Source organism: Hemiscyllium ocellatum, chromosome 11 (genome assembly GCF_020745735.1).
Source record: "Hemiscyllium ocellatum isolate sHemOce1 chromosome 11, sHemOce1.pat.X.cur, whole genome shotgun sequence".
Taxonomy (NCBI): domain Eukaryota; kingdom Metazoa; phylum Chordata; class Chondrichthyes; order Orectolobiformes; family Hemiscylliidae; genus Hemiscyllium; species Hemiscyllium ocellatum.
Genome location: NC_083411.1, coordinates 57,566,622 through 57,583,787, shown reverse-complemented (window position 1 = coordinate 57,583,787; position 17,166 = coordinate 57,566,622). Strand labels below are relative to the sequence as shown.

General features: G+C 41.9%; 1 protein-coding gene across 1 annotated transcript in view; it reads right to left on the bottom strand.

The window, feature by feature from the left end:
• LOC132820019 (FERM and PDZ domain-containing protein 1-like) overlaps positions 1-17,166 on the bottom strand; it is a 146,712-nt gene that overhangs the window by 15,695 nt on the left and 113,851 nt on the right. The window contains exons 10-16 of the mRNA XM_060831945.1: positions 17,046-17,141; positions 10,682-10,807; positions 8,837-8,956; positions 6,648-6,784; positions 4,173-4,299; positions 556-651; positions 282-464 (exon numbers count right to left, since the gene is read on the bottom strand). Of these exons, the coding sequence (XP_060687928.1) occupies positions 282-464; positions 556-651; positions 4,173-4,299; positions 6,648-6,784; positions 8,837-8,956; positions 10,682-10,807; positions 17,046-17,141 (885 nt within the window). The remainder of the gene's footprint in view (positions 1-281; positions 465-555; positions 652-4,172; positions 4,300-6,647; positions 6,785-8,836; positions 8,957-10,681; positions 10,808-17,045; positions 17,142-17,166) is intronic.

Sequence of the window (17,166 nt, the reverse complement as noted above, 5' to 3'; positions counted from 1 at the left end):
CGAGTTAAATTGCAGTCAGGTCTCTTGATGTTGGGATCATGGACGTGCCAGTGCGGCTACGTACTAAAGCCATCTGCTGTCTGATTGACAGTGAGCAAAGGTAAGAGTCACCCGCAAGTAACTTCATTGCAAAACATTAGCAAACTGAGGATAGGAATAATTGCTGAACAAATGTTACTGCAGCACAGGTCACAGCAGCAAGGATTTGACCAGACAACACCCGTATCAGAAAATGTACTAAGTCCTTGTTCAAGCAAGCAGTTAGCATCAATAGCCTTTACCTTCACATCCACCAGGTAGATGTTCACCACGCTGATCTTCTCATACTCAAAGGTCAATTCCAACTTCTGGATGCTGTTGAAGTCTGTTAACTGGTTTATAATATTGAGTTTGCTGTTAACAACTTCGCTGATACCATATTTGGCTCCGACCAACAATGTGATAAATGATTCGCTGTCCTGCAGCTGAAGAAGTTGCATTTCATTAGAAACTTATTAAAGATGACAAAAAAGTCTAGTTTAAAAAATGAGCCAGTTTCTGTTTCTCCCTACATACCAGAAGGGTTGCGTTAAAGGTTTTCCCTCCATATGCTCGAAGATCACTCAGTATGTTCAGGTAATTCAGCCGGACTTGTGCCGTGGATATCAGTTGCTTCAAACAGAATGAGTGTATTTTAATATACTGGCATGAAAAGTTATTTTAATGAAAAGATGTCCCCAACAGCGTTGCACATGTGGCAACATTGATCAAAAATGGTCAAAGACTTTCAATGGAAAATAATGGGAATCCCGCCTGGAATTTTCCAACTAGTGATTCAGTACAATGACAGAAAACACCTATCAGCAAATCAGGTTATGCATTGGCAGCAGGTGTGGCCCTGTGGTTACATCTTCTTTAAACTCAATCTTGCATGTTTATAAAGACCCTACAATAACTCTCTCCTTCAATGCATATACCATGATTTTCAGCATTTCCTTCCCAGACATAATTATAGTTCTAAATTTTCAGATGTCTATTTAATTTGCCATCTTCACATTTTGATTCCATGACTTCATTATTTAACAAATTAATCCAGTTGAGTTATTACCATAAAACAACAAGGCACACTTCCTCTGATTTGAAAGAAATTAATGGAAAATCCATGTGATGAATACATTTTATCTTTTATCTTTGCTGCATGGATTTAAATAACTGCTTTACAAAAAAAAAGTGTTCTAATATCAAATAATCGATGTATATTCATGAAGCTCAATTTATCAAAGATATTCTTTATATTGTGAACAATTGGATTTCCTCCCTAAAATGTAATGTCCTGAACGTCTGCAGTTAACGCTGGGGATCACAAAGTGGCTGATAGATAATGATGAGCAATTTCAGGGGCTGATCAACTTTAGTCTTTCATACACAAAAATATTGAAATGCTTAACTGGGCTTACAATATGAGAAGCTTTAATTAAAACTTCTGACCTAATTATAAAATATGCAGCTTTGAAACTGCATTTCCCAAAAAAGCAATTTTGTTTAAAGCACTCTTTACAAACAAGCTTCAACTTAATAGTGCTGGTTACAGTGGAATTTCCTACATCACTTCACAGCTGAGTAGGAGGATGTCTAAAGAGAGGCAGAAGCAGTGGAGGAAAATACACAACTGAAGTCTCTTATTGAGGAATACAGCAGCAGAAAAGGCAAACACATGATGAGGTTAAAAGGATATGGACTTGTAGGTCAAGGAGGAAAAGTTTCCTAGAGATGTATGAGACCATAGAGGGATTGTAAAAGTGTTATTAAAATGCAGTATATGGATAAAAAAATCGAAGGGTGATTCAAGATAAAGGATAATTCTGCACTGGTGCTAAGATTAACTTGCAGCACTTAGGATGAGAGGCACTTTACAGGCACGCATTAATGATTGGCTGACTGATAGAGGAGGTGATAGTCTAGTGCTGTTATTGCTGTTTTGTTAATCCAGAGACCCAGATAATGCCCTGTGAACTGTTTGAATCCTGCCATGGAAAATGGTGAAATTTTAATTCAATAAATATCTGGAATTAAAGAGTCTAGTGATGATCATAAATCTATTGCCAATTGTTGGGAAAACTTCATTAATGTTCTTCAGGGACAAAGTTGCCATCCTTTGATTGAGAAGTGAGATATTCCACAAAGAGAATTAAACAAGATTCCATGGTAAGTACAGTAGTGGCCAATATTTACCACTCAGCCAACATTTTATCAAGGTACCTTGGTTAGTTATCGTGTTGTTGTTTGTGAGAGCCTGTCTTGTGGAAATTGTTTGCTAGGATTCCTGTCCTATAACAATGACAACATTTCAAAACAGGGTCACTTGGTCTGAAGTATTTGTGACTTCTTTTGTGAAAAAGAATATTGTTAGGTACACGTCTTTCATTCCTTTAAATAGGCCTCAATGACCTTGGGTTAAGGGATAAAAGTTCAGATTTTGCCCTTCAGATGATGGCCATTAACTCAGGCTGGATTTAAGGTGGAGACAAATGGAGAAAATAGCGAGTTTAAAAAGAATTGTGATCCTTGGACACAATGAAGCTTAATTTCAATACAGCGCAGAACAGGCCCTTCGGCCCTTGATGAAGCTTGATTACAAGAGGGGCAGACCAGTTTGTGACATCTGCTGGTTTTATGGGGTTTTTTTCTCTGGGTATGACAGGTCTTCATTGTGATGCCCTCTACAGTTGAATACAGCAACCATTCACGACCAGCTTCCCATATGAGGAAAGGCCACTTGGACAAATCACCAAGGAATGAATAATGGCAGCAAAACCAAACACTCGGAATGAGCTAACAGCATCAGGAGATGGAAACATAGAAAGCAGCAAAAGTTTGTTTTCTCCTCCTTTAATACTTCACGAATACAGATTTGATCTGGAATGTCACTCAGACACATATTTCAGAGGCTTTAATAAGTAACAAATAAATATTTCACTGATTCTTAGAAGGCAAAGAACATTCACACTTTACACCGCCCTGCTTTAGCAACAGTATTAAAGTGTAAAGGGAAATATTTTCCCTTCAATATAAAACTAGAAACTTTTGTACTTGGGATAATAACCTCTTCACAAGTTCCTACATGTTTCAATGAAGTCACCTCTGACTCATCTAAACTCCTATACAGGTCCAGTTTAGTAAAGCCCCTCACCAATCACAATGCATTAATATCCTTCCATCCATATGGTGATCAGTATTGTACACAGTGCAGTAAAAAGATTCCATAATCATAATGTGTAAATGAACGATAATTATTTTGCTTGTTCTCTTAATTGAGAGCTATCGATTCTCTTGGACACAAGAAGAACTGTCCAAGTCTTTGAAATACTCCTGTGCTCTTGGATCAGTGGTTAGCACTGCTGCCTCACAGTGCCAGGGACCTGGAATCAATTCCAGCCTCGGGGCACTGTCCGTCTGGCGTTTGCATGTTACCCCGTGTCTGCACGAGTTTCCTCCAGTTTCCTCCCACAATCTAAAGATGTGCAGGTTAGGTACATTGGCCACGCTAAATTGACTATATTATTCAGGGATGTGTGGGTTAGGTGCATTAACCAGGGGTACATATAGAGTCGTGGATAGGGGAATGGGTCAGGGTGGGTTACACTTCGGAGGGACAGTGTGGACTTGTTGGGCCAAATGGCCTGTTTCCACACTGGAGGGATTCTATTCTATGAAATCTCCGTAGAGCAGGAAGGGACCTTGGTTTAATGACTCATTCAACAGATGGCACCTTAACCACTTCAGCATGCCCTCATTACTGCACTGCAACATCAACCAAGTTACTTGTTCTCAAGTCTCCAGAATTGGACCTGATCCACAATGTTTTGACCAAACGGCAAGTGTGCTACACATTGAGTCATGGCTTTATAAAACAGCAAAACAACCAAGAAAGCTGTAAATCTGAAATAGATACTTGAAAAAGTTGGAAATATTCAGCAAGTCGGGTAGCATGATTGGAGGGAGGAAAACAGTTAACATGGGGAATGCTTTGTCAGAACTGAGAGCACTTTGAGATGTAACAGTATTTAAACAAGGCATAAAAAAACTCAAGGGTACGTGCAGAAAGAGCATCTGTGATTGGGTGGAAAGCAGTAAAGATTGATTTTTTTTAAACACTCACTTTTACCTTTGGATAGCCAGTTATAAAGAATTACCTTTTGTCCTGGTGCAATCAAGCTATGATTGTTCTTAAGGTGATAGTTAATGGCCTTTCTGATATCTTTCTCTTTCATGTTGTCAAGTACAGTTGATGAGACAAAATTCTCAATTCCCCAATTCATCCTGAAAATAATAAGGTTGCATTTAAAACTATTTCACCCCAATCATAGAATTGTACAGTACAGAAAAAGGCTATTTCACCCATTGTGTCTGTACTGACTCCCAGAAGAGCTATGATATTTGTGATATTGGAAACTATCCCTCCAAACCACTTACCATTCTGACTTGGAAATCTATTGCCATTTCTTCAATGTCACTGGGTCAAAATCCTGCAATTCCAACTCTAAGGGCATTGTGGGTCAATCCACAGTACGTGGACTGCAGCAGTTCAAGATGGCAGCTCACCACCACCTTCTCAAGGGCAACAAGGGATGAGCAAGAAAAGCTGGGCCAGCCAGCATCACCCATGATTTATGAGTGATTTTGTTTTAAAATCCCATGTTCAATTAATTAATAGTTGCACCTTATGCACAATGATGGTGGAGTTGGAACAAAGAACCCTACCTCATCGAGCCATCTGGTGATCTGAAGCTGCAACTACATTGTGACAGTTGCCATAGTGATTTCCAATACAGGGAGTGTCTGGTTTGCAAATGGGTTCCATTCTGGAGTTTGTTCACAAGTTGGTTTGTACACATGGCAGCACACAATACAGGACAATGGAAAGCAGCTATTCATAAGTACAGGAAATGTTTGGATATCTGGTGGTTATGAACATGTAATGGAACACATTCATAAGTACAGTCAGTTCTGCTATAACGCTATTGTTCTGTTCTCGTGCAAACCTGTGTTATAAGAAAATCACGTAATAGCAGCACTATTTAAACTAATGGGGCCATGGTCGTGTTATACACAAAAGTTCACACTATAGAAACAGTGTCCCCAATTCGTCAATTATGTTATAGCGAATTCACATTAACAAAATGCATGCTTTAGCAGAATGATCTGTATGAGCATTCTTAAGTTGGACGTTTGTAAATCAGGGATCCCTGTATATGATTCAGAACCTTGGGACCACCCAAAGTGCTTTATTGCTAATAAAGTACTTTTAAAATATGGTCACTGTCATGATAAAAGAAACATTGCAGTTAATTTGTACACAGCAATAGCTGACACACAGCAATGTGAACTGAAAACCTGATTTTGATGAGCAATAAATATTGGCTAGAAATATTCAATGCATGTTGGATTTTTAAAAAAAATTCTTGTTTTCTCAGGAAGAATATACCAAGTACTGCACTTCTGCTTCCTAGTTGTGAAACCTGAAAGGCTTCAGAAAAGATTTACAAGGATGTTGCCAGGGTTGGAGGGTATGAGTTATAGGGAGAGGTTGAATAGGCTGGGGCTGATTTCCCTGGAGCGTCGGAGGCTGAGGGGTGACCTTATAGAGGTTTAGAAAATCATGAGGGGCACGGATTGGGTAAATGGACAAAGTGATTTCTCTGGGTGCGGGAGTCCAGAACCAAAGGGTGAGAGGGGAAATATTTGAAAGGGACCTGAGGGGAAACTTTTTCACACAAAGGGTGGTGCGTGTAGGGAATGAGCTGCCAGAGGAAGTGGTGGAGGCTGGTACAATTACAACATTTAAAAGGCATCTGGAAGGGTATATCAAAAAGAAGAGTTTACAGTGATATGGGCCAAGTGCTGGCAAATGGGACTAGATTAAGTTAGGACATCGGGTCGGCATGGACGGGTTGGACCAAAGGTCTGTTTGCATGCTGTACATCTCTATGACTCTATCAGTGGACTGCTGTTACAGCTATTGAGGTCACACTGACAGGGTCTGGGAGTGAAAGGTGTCTGGGCCTGTTTTTGTGTCAGTAGAGATTGATGCTAAGTTGACTTCCATTCCTATCCCAATTTAAAATCGGGTCTGGATGAAATTTAAAGAATTACGAAGTGCCAAGGAGTTAGTCTTCAAGTAGAAGACTAAAAATAAGAATCTAAGATTAATTCCACTTAAAGGGGTAATTCTATGACATGTTAGTGAAGTAACTCATAACTGAGAAGTTCCTCTAGCCTGGAGTTTCACAAACACTGAGTGCTGTCAATGAGGAGTGTCCTTAATGAAGGGTCTAGTTGCTAAACTCATGCAAACAATGCCTCACTAACAGCAAGTTCCTCCAAACAAACGTCTCACTCGCTAGGAATCTTATTAACAAGGAAACTGACTAATAAAGAATCTCGTTAATAAGGAGTTTCAATAAAAGGAAGACTAGCTAATGAAGGATCACACTAATGGGAAGATTTGCCAATTAAGCAGCTCACTAAGAAAGTGTCTGACTGATGTGATGGCTTATGAAACAGGGGTCTTGCTATCAAGAATTCCATATAGTGCTGTGTGAACATAGTGTGGTGTGAGGTGCAGCTGAAGCATTGCCCAGTTCAATCTGCCCAATGTATTGACTCACTCAATGTACTTCATGGAGACTTTCTCAGAATGGTTGGAGCTGAGGATGCATTCCTGAATTTGCAGTGCTGCGAGATGGATAGCAGTGCTGTATTTCATCTCCATCGCAAACCTCTCCAGCAGCACATCATTGCAACTCTGTAAAAGAGATTACTAAAGGCATCACACAGCAATCTAGAAAATATCCACACAAATTGCCACCACTTACAAATGCTTTCACAAAATTACAGAATAGAATAAAACTATGCAACAGAAAAATGCCGCTTGGTCCAGCAAGTATGCGCTTGTCAAAAACCCCTTTTCCAGCACTTGGTCCATAGCTTTGTCTGTCTTGGCTTCGAAGTGCATTGTGTTGCTGCTGGTTCTTTGAACGATCTGTCCAGTTAAACCAACACCCTAGTTCTTTCCTTGTAGCTCTACATATTTTCTTTACAACTACGTATCCAAAACTAATCAAAGGCTCTGTGGTACAGTGGCAATGTCCCTACCTTTGAGCTAGGAGTTTTGGCTGTAAGTCCCATCTGCTCCAGAGGTGTGTAAAAACACCTCTGAGCTCTGAAGGAGGGTGATCATTTAGTGGTACAACTGGACTCTTAACCCAGAGACCCAGGTAATGTTCTGGGGACCTGGGTTTGAATCCCACCATGGTAGATGCTGGAAACTGGAATTCAATAAAAATCTGGAATTAAAAGTCTAATGATAACAGTGAACCATTGTTGGTGAAAAACTCATCTAGGTCACGAACATTCCTTAGGGAAGGAGTCTGCCATCCTTACCGTCTGGCCTACATGTGACTCCAGACCCACAGCAATGTGGTTTGACTTTTAACTGCCATCTGGACAATTCGGAATGGGTAACAAACGTTAGCCTAGTCAGTGATGCCCTGATCCCATGAATTAATTTAAAAAACAGGTTGAGCAGAAATTATCTACAAACACTAAACAAATCTTACTGTCAAACCTACATCCACCATTCTTTTTCAGGCAGTGAATTTCAGATTATAACACACTGAATATCAACTTCCACCTCCTTTCTCATAAATTATTTTTCTGCTGCATGGAATCCTGAAATTCCTGCAGGATCTTCCAGAACCGGAAGTCATTGAAATCTACAGGACCTCTGAGAGGGAACATTGCTCATCTTCTTTGACCTTAAACCAGTGCCTTCAGGTTAGGAACCAAAGTGAAAATAATGAAAACAGTTTCTTTTCATTTACTCAGTCAAAGCCGCTTGTATTTATAGACACCCGTATTAAATCTCCCCTTAATTTTCTCTGCTCTGCAGAGAACCGCCTCACTTTCTCTAGCTGCTACAAAACTCAAATTGCCAATCCCCACATGTCAACTATAATTTTAACCATGAATACAGAACATCTCACAAATACCGAAATTGCTGGATGTATGAAAATGAAGTCCATCTAGTTCACCATCTGCAATCTTGCTATATTAATTGTACAATGATAATATTACTATTAACTAATCACGGTAATTCATCCCTAACTATTAATCTACAACAGATGCAGACAGGTGTGCAAAACCACTGGAGGTGGGGATTTTGGCAGATCCAAAGTCACCCATTTCTCCTAGACCAGCCACACTTATCAAATGTCATGTTTATATGACTTATCCAAAATTGCTATTGTCTGAAAGTAATCTATTTAATTTTTGTGTGAATTGCCCAAGCTGATTTACTCCATTCCCTTAGAGGTATGTTCCCCAATGTCCTCATCGAAATATTTTTAAAATTCATTTAGGGGATGAGGGTATCGCTGACCACATCCCTTAATTACCCAGAGGGTGGTTTCAGAGTCAACCACATTGCTGTGGGTCTGGGTCACATGTATGTAGTTTCCTTCCCTGAAGGATTTTAGTGAACTGGATGAGTTTTTCCTAACAATCAACATTTGACCCTTAATTCCAGATAATTCAAATTCCACCATCTGCAGTGGCAGGATTTGTTCCGAGGCTCCTAAAACATTAGCTGGGTCTCTGGATTAATAGTCCAGTGATATTAGCACGAGGTCATAATCTTCCCTAATGTACTTCAGCGTATTAGTTTTGAATATATTCCACTTTAAGCGCAGAATACGTCCTCCGGCTTTATCGCTCTTGGGAAACAGAACCTTTTTTGGTGTGGTCAGTCATGATTGTTATAAGGGGCTTACCATGATCCTTCATGTCAAATAGATACCTGTGAGTAGAGGTATTCAAAAGTAACTGGATCATCTTGTAAAAGTACAAGTGGATCTCTTGGCAGGAAACAAACCCTGAAGAGACACCTATAATCACGGGGCTCTCGCTTCTGGACCACCTGTGACAAGGTAGAAAACATTTATATCAGGAAATACCTTCTTATTGTCACACTGTGGAAATAATCAACAAAAAAATTTCTTTAAGCTTATGTTTTAACAAGAAGCATTTCGCACTGGATGGTGTTGTGATACAGAGGAGGGGGGCTTCTCTGGATAAATTTGTTGATATCAGCCCAGGCTTCCTTTTGTTAAATAGAGGCCCAATCCTCAAGTTCTTTAATTACTTGCAATGCAATGCTATTTTTAGCAGTCTCAATAAAACTTGTTATTTCCATGCTGAATCAATTTTTACATACATTTTGCAGTTGAACAGATGAAATATAAGCATTAGGAACTGGGGCAGGCCATTTGCTCCACCATTCAAGAAAATTATAATTAACATGTACCTTAACTTCACCTTCCTGTACTATCTCCATATCCCTTTGTTCTTTTAGAACACAAAAATCTGCCACCCTTTACCTTGAATAGGCTCAATGTCAGACCATCCTCAGCTCTCCAAAATACAGTTTTCCAAAGATTCACAACTCAACTCTCCATCCCGGTTCTACTTGGGCAGCATCTCATTCTGAGAGTGTGAGTGACCCTATGTGCGAGATTCACCAGCCATGTGGGAACTTACAAAGGTGGGGAGTGACAGCCGAGGGGAAGGCTCTCGATGTGGACACGCCACCCGAAGAAGGATGGACCACCACTCTCTTTCCTCCCATCTTTTAACCAGTCTGCTTAAGAAAAGAGCTGACCCATGCCAAGTATATCATGGCATTGCCAATGTAATATTTAGATCAAGTTAACAATTCCAAATACCTGTTAATTTCTTTTAAAAATACAGTTCAGTTGCTGATGTTGGCACTCACTCACGTACCTTCATTTTATCAGGAGCAGGTTGGAGTGGACAGGAAGGCAGCTACCTGTCATATTTTATGTTATATGGGACATTAAGAACAGTCCCATGGATTTCCATTCTATCTCCTCGCATTCTTCTGAACTTCAAGAAACACTGAATTCATTTACTCAACCGTCCAACATAAGACAACCACCTCATTCTAGGAACCAATCTGACTGGTCACAGCCCCTCTTCTGCTGTTACATCCTTCCTTTGGTAGATGGACCCAAACTGTAAACAGTCGTTTAGGTGTGACCTCACCAATATCCTGGAATTGTTGTGAGAAGACTGCTTGACTCCTATATCCAATCCAATTTTTTATCCAAAGTGAACGTACAATTTGCCTTCCCAGAAAAGTGATTACCAGGAAATACCATAGGTAATGCAGAGAGACATCTTCTTCACTCCTATGTTGTGTAATATTGATCAGCATTTCTGAACCAGAATTTGATAAAGCCAAGAGATGCTGCTTTGTTCAAATTCCATTTACAAAGTCTCCAAAAACAGAACTTTTCTTTAGGCTGCAGCAAATGGAACAAACAATTCAAAATGCCAGATTTGGACAGCAGTCCAATGTTAGTTAACAAAGCCAACAGATATAGAGGCAAAAACAGAAGTTGCTGGAAAAGCTCAGCAGGTCTGGCAGCATTTGTGAAGAGAAATCAGAGTTATTGTGACCCGGTGGGTCCAGTGACCCTTCCTCAGAACTGATACAGAGGATGGTTAAGGGTTTCATTCTGTAGACGTACATGTGGGTAACTTTAGTTGTCTACTTAAAAGCTTGCAAACTCTCAAGGATATCACTCCCTCATGTAAACAGTTCAAAGAAACCCCAACGTACCTGCTCAATGAGTTCATCATCATGTAAGATATAGATCTTGTTGATAGTGTATCGTTCCTTCAAAACCAGAGCAAAATGCTCAATACAACGGATGGATAACTTTGACTTCAGGCTGAGGATGATATCCTTTCAAATTTCAGTAGAAAGGGAAAACAAAATTAATTTCTTATTGCCTTTCTGAATTTCCTGTTGAAGATATATGGTCGTATTACCTATCCCCAGCTGCCTCACAGCGCCAGAGACCTGGGTTCAATTCCCGCCTCAGGCGACTGACTGTGTGGAGTTTGCACATTCTCCCCGTGTCTGTGGGTTTCCTCCGGGTGTTCCGGTTTCCTCCCACAGTCCAAAGATGTGCAGGTTAGGTGAATTGGCCATGCTGAATTGCCCGTAGTGTTTGGTGTAGGGGAATGGGTCTGGGTGGGTTGAGCTTCGGTGGGTCGGTGTGGACTTGTTGGGCCGAAGGGCCTGTTTCCACACTGTAAGTAATCTAATCTAAAATCCTCTCCTATTGGCTGATTCCTGGGACGAAGAGGTTGAGTTCTCAGGAACGGCTAAACAGATTCGGCCATTATTCACTCGAGTGTAGAAGAATGAGGGGTGACCTGATTGAAACATATAGGATTCTCAGGGAACGTGAAAGGCTGGATGTTGAGAAGATGTTTCCACTTGTTGGGGAATCTCAAACTAGGGGATATAGTTACAGAATGACATGGAAAAAAAATTCTTTTCCCGGAGCAAGGTGAATATCTGAATTCTCGATCACAAGGAGTTGTGGAGTTGAGATCCCTGAAAGTATTTAAAGAAACACTAGGTAGATATTTAAAATATTAAGACGTGAGCATGAAACAGGAGTTGAGGGCTGGAGCAGATCAGCCATGATCTTGCATAATGGCAGGATAGGAGTCAGGGAGCTAAATGGCCGACTTCTCCACTTGTTCCTTATGTTCTTACGATGTAAGAAGACTCCGAAGCAACATGATAATAAGCACTGCAGAAATATGAAGGAAAAAGTGTTAAATCATCCCTAACATCCTGCCTTACTCACTGCCCAAGTCTGCAGTCCCTGTTCCATCCACAGTCTACATCTGCTGCTCCATTGCTGTAGGAACCCCCTGCTCTATCCAGTGTCCCAACCTCATCCTCCATCCACCTCCATACCCCCTTCTCCACCCACTCTTCCCCCTCTCTCCACCCACTCTCCCAAACCCCCGTCCCCACCCACTCTCCCAAACCCCCTCCCCATCCACTCTCCCAAACCCCGTCCCCATCCACTCTCCCAAACCCCCGTCCCCATCCACTCTCCAAACCCCCCCCCATCCACTCTCCCCCCCCCCCCATCCACTCTCCCAAACCCCGTCCCCATCCACTCTCCCAAACCCCCATCCCCATCCACTCTCCCAAACCCCCCTCCCCATCCACTCTCCCCCCTCCCGTCCCATCCACTCTCCCAAACCCGTCCCCTCCACTCCCAAACCCCCATCCACTCCACTCCCAAACCCCCCCCATCCACTCTCCCACTCCCACTCCCCCCCATCCACTCTCCACCCCATCCCCATCCACTCTCCCAACTCCCCACCCCCATCCACTCTCCCACCCAACCCCTTCTCCACCACTCTCCCACCCCTTCTCCACCCACTCTCCCACCCTCCCAACCCCCCCTCCCCACCCACTCTCCCACCCCCCTCTCCACCCACTCTCCCACCCCTTCTCCACCCACTCTCCCACCCACTCTCCCACCTCCAATCCACCCTCTCCACCCACTCTCCCAGCCCTCTTCACCCACTCTCTCCACCCACTCTCCCTTCACCCACTCTCCCATCCACCCACTCTCCCAACCCCCTTCTCCACCCACTCTCCCACCCTCTCCACCACCTCTCCCAACCACTTCCTCCACCCACTCTCCCACCCACTCTCACTCACCCACCCTCAACCCCCTTCTTCACCCACCCTCCCAACCCCCTTCTTCACCCACCCTCCCAAACCCCTTCTCCACCCGCTGTCCAAACCCCCTCCTCCATCCACTCACTACATCTCTTGCTCTATAAATTGTTCAAACCTATGCACCATCCACAATCCTGGTGCCTAATATATCGACTCAGAGGGCATGAAGTTCCTCTTTTTTCTCACACTGGCTTTCGGTGGTGAGTAATGTACCCCTGCCCTTGGCTGAGAAGACAGTCAGAGCTGACTTGGTAAGCCTGGGCGAGTTTCCTGGCCCTTCATTGGGCTCAATGCTAGTATCCTTGGTTGTCAGAAACTGCCTGCCAATCAGAGGCTAGCAGCCTTTGAGTCCTGAAGTCAGGCAAGGCCTACTCATCATCAGATCCAGCTGCAATAACACAAGTCTTCTTTATCTTCTTGTCACAGTGTGGGAAGGCAATGGGGGATGGTCAGGGAGTTTAGAGGTAGATGCCATTTGGGGTAACTGGAGATCCCCCCTCCCAATCCGGCAGCGAGGTCACCCTGGTTTTCCAGGGAAACCAACACCAGCAGGAATGTAAAGAGAGAGACATCGAAGGTGGTCATTTGACGCTCATCAGTGGCCAATAATTGATTACTTAAGACCTTAGCAGATTGAATAGGTTGCCCATGGACTTTCTTGACTAGAACTAATTGGTGACCAGACATAAAGGTCTAGGGGGTTACCATATCTCCCAGTACCTCTGCCATTGGCAGGAACAGAGCCCATTGTAATTAGCAGTCGTTCTTGCTTCCCTTTCCAACATCTATTGTCTGTCCTGTTCTGTCAATGTCTAAAAGCTTTTGAAAGCTTTTTTAATTGCTGGATACATTGATTTGCAAAAATGGAAAAGCATTTTCGGAGTTGACTTATTTCAGTTATCATCCATGAATCTTGACAATCCTCACTGCAGAATTTGGCCTTTAGTGGATAAATGCTTTCATCCATTACGCAGTGAATACAAGACTTTGGATATTACCTTGAAAGTCAGATTAAAAATCAAGTGTTGACCGACAAGCCTACATCAATAATTTTTGTTCTATGTTTTGTTTGCTATTCTGCAGATTCGGTTGCTTTTGTATACTGTTCATGTGCATTAAAGAAATCGACAGCATTAGGACAACACATTTTTATCACCAAAAGATGTTCCAAAGTGCTTTAATGCTAAAGAGCTACTTCTGAAACGTGGTCAGTATTGTACCTCAAAGTTTGCTCATTTCACAGATTACCAGATGGCTACAGTATAATCAATCTTGCTCTTTCAGTTCATAACCAAATTAAATTCTTAAAGAAATTATTGAACTATGATTCCATTCCAACCTCCAATGTCTCCAGACTGTCAGACTTTGGATGCACATTCAGTACTGATGAGAGAAGATTTCTTCAAACTGAATACCAGAAAGACTAAAGCTATTATCTTCAAGTCCTGCTGTGTTCTCTAGTTACCAATTCCACCTCGCTCTCAACTAGCTGAGGCTGAACCAGACTTTGCAACCTGGGAACCACATTTGACCAGAGATCCTACCACAAATCCACATCATCACTAAGACTGCCTATATCCCACCTCAATACTATTGCCTGACTCCATCCTCGACTCATCTATTGCTGAAACACTCTACTGCAACTTAATTATATTGAGGTCCGAATTCCTGCCCGGTGTCCCATCCCCCACCCTTCATAGATGATAGCTTAGCCAAAAATCTGTTGCCTACATTTAACTTACAGGTTCCTGTTCACCTGAACTCTGTCTCTTTGGTGTACATTGACTTGACCATTATCCTTCATTTCAAAACCCTCCATTTTCTTGACCATCCTTATTTCTGTGTGTCCTCCACTACTACCATCCTCCAAGACATCTACATTCTTCAAATTCTGGCCTCATTCAACTCCCTGACTTTAAACATTCCATCGCTGATAGCCAAGTTCAGCATTTCCCTGCCTTTCCATTCCTTTCACCTCCTTTAAGACACATCGCTTTCACTAAGAGTTTTATCATTTATCCTAGTATCTCTTTATATGATTTGTGTCAATTTTGGTTTCATAAATGTCCTGTGAAACACCTGAGTAAATACACTCTCTAAATGCAGATTGTTGTCATTGATGTTGTTAATAAAAATCATATTAATATAAGGGGCAGATCAGAATACTGAGACTCTGAAATAAAAAATAGAAAAAGCTGGAAATAATAAACTGGTCAGACTGCATCTATGGAGAGAGAAACAAAATTAAAGTTTCAGCATTAATGAAGAGCGTATTTCAGAATTAGAGAGAGTTGGAGATGTAACAGGTTCAAAATGAATATTGCAGACAGAGAGCAGTGAGTGGTGAAAGAGAAAAAGGAAAGGTCTGTGATGGAAGGCAGGAGAGATTAAATGACAAGGTTTCACTGGGCAAAACAGGATGTTAATGAAACAAAAATTGGTGATGTAGTAATAGTGAAGAAGGTTATCTCAGAATACAATAGGATCTTGATCAGATGGGTCAATGGGCCGAGGAATGGCAGATGGAGTTTAATTTAGATAAATGTGAGGTGCTGCATTTTGATAGGGCAAATCAGGGCAGGACTTATACACTTAATGGTAAGGTCCTGGGGAGTGCTACTGAACAAAGATACTTAGGAGTGCAAGTGCATAGTTCCTTGAAAGTGGAGTTGCAGGTAGACAGGGTGGTGAAGAAGGCAGTGAAGCAACTTATAAAATACTACATTCAATTCTGGTCACCTTGCTATAAGAAATACATTCTTAAGCTTGAAAGGGTTCAGAAAATGTTAAAAAGGATGTTGCCAGAGTTGGAGGGTTTGAGCTATATGGAGAGGCTGAACAGGCTGGGGCTGTTTTCCCTGGAGTGTCGGAGGCTGAGGGGTGACCTTATAGAGATTTATAGAAATCAGGAGGGGCATGGATAGGATGACTGGTCAAGGTCATTTTCCCAGGATAGGGGAATCCAAAATTAGAGGGCATAGGTTTAAAGTGAAGGGGAAAAGATTTGACAGAGACCTGACAGGCAACTTTTTCACACAGAGGCTGGTGCATGTATGGAATGAGCTGCCAGAGGACGTGTTGCAGGCTGGTACAATTGCAACATTTAAAAGGCATGTGAATGGGTAGATGAATAGGAAGAGATTAGAGGGGTATGGGCCAAATGTTGGCAAATGGGACTAGATCAGATTGGGATATCTGGTCAGCATGGTTGAGTTGGACCGAAGGGTCTCTTTCTGTGCTGCATGACTCCATGACTGTATGACAAGACAATCTAACTCATTTCAGTCAATCAGCCTGTTCCTTGAATTTGGAACCAGTCATTTATTGGATGTTTATGTCTCACCAGTGCTCCCAGAGGAGACCTCTGTTTAAAGGTAAGGTGCTGAATCTAACATTTATCAGAATGATAAATCCAATTCAATCTCACTATTATTTATATTAATGAATACTAGATTGCCCAGAGCAGCTTCCATGGTTAGATAACAAACCTGAGTCTTTACTACACATCATATTGAGGGAAATCACTGAGTGGCTGCAGCTTGTAAAAACATTATGGCACTTGAATGGAAATGTTGATTTACAACATTTAGTGTTCATAAAGCATAAACAAAAATTGTGACAATGGAAAGTAACATTTGTAAACAGGAATGAATGGTCTAGAATTGGTTTTTAAATCAGAGTTAGATTTTAGGTTTTATTGTCACGTGTACTCAAGTATAAAAGTACAGGAGTATGGTGACAAGTCACGATGCCGCCACACACGGCACCACGTTAAGTACAAAGTTAGGTGCAGCACGGTGACTCAGTGGTTAGCACTGCTGCCTCACAGCGCCAGGGACTGGGTTCGATTCCAGCCTCAGGCAACTGTCTGTGTGGGGTTTGCATCTTCTCCCTGTGTTGACGTGGATTTCCTCCGGGTGCTCTGGTTTCCTCCCACAATCCAAAGATGTGCAGGTTAGGTAAATTGTCCATGCTAAATTGCCCACAGTGTTCAGGGATGTGTAGATTAGTCAGGGGAAATGTAAAGTAATAGTGTAGGGGAATAGGTCTGGATGGGATACTCTTCGGAGGGTCAGTGTGGACTTGTTGGGTCAAAGGGCCTGTTTCCACACTGTAGGGATTCTATACAAGTTCTACCTAGTTACAAACTTTAAGTACAAAAATAGTGAAATAAAGAAAAAAAGCACCATCATCTCTCTCCTATATCTTTGTCACTAATGCTACTTTAATCCATTGACAACTGAATTAAAAGTTTTCACTCATTTACTGCCCTCTCCACCAAGCCTATCCCCAACACCTCCTCCCTCCCTCCTACCCCACCCCCAGTAGATGGTTAAAATTAATAGTACATTCAAAGCTGAGCAAAATCAACAAACGGGAAAATTCACAGCAAGGAACAAAGAACACCTATAGCCGTCATTACCTTCACTGTTGTATTTTTCTCAAATCGAAAGGCTTTGGTCTGTCCATTTTCTAAATACACCTTGAGAATACCGGGCATTAAGAGTAGCGAGTTACCCTGTGGGAATGATAAAACGCAAAAT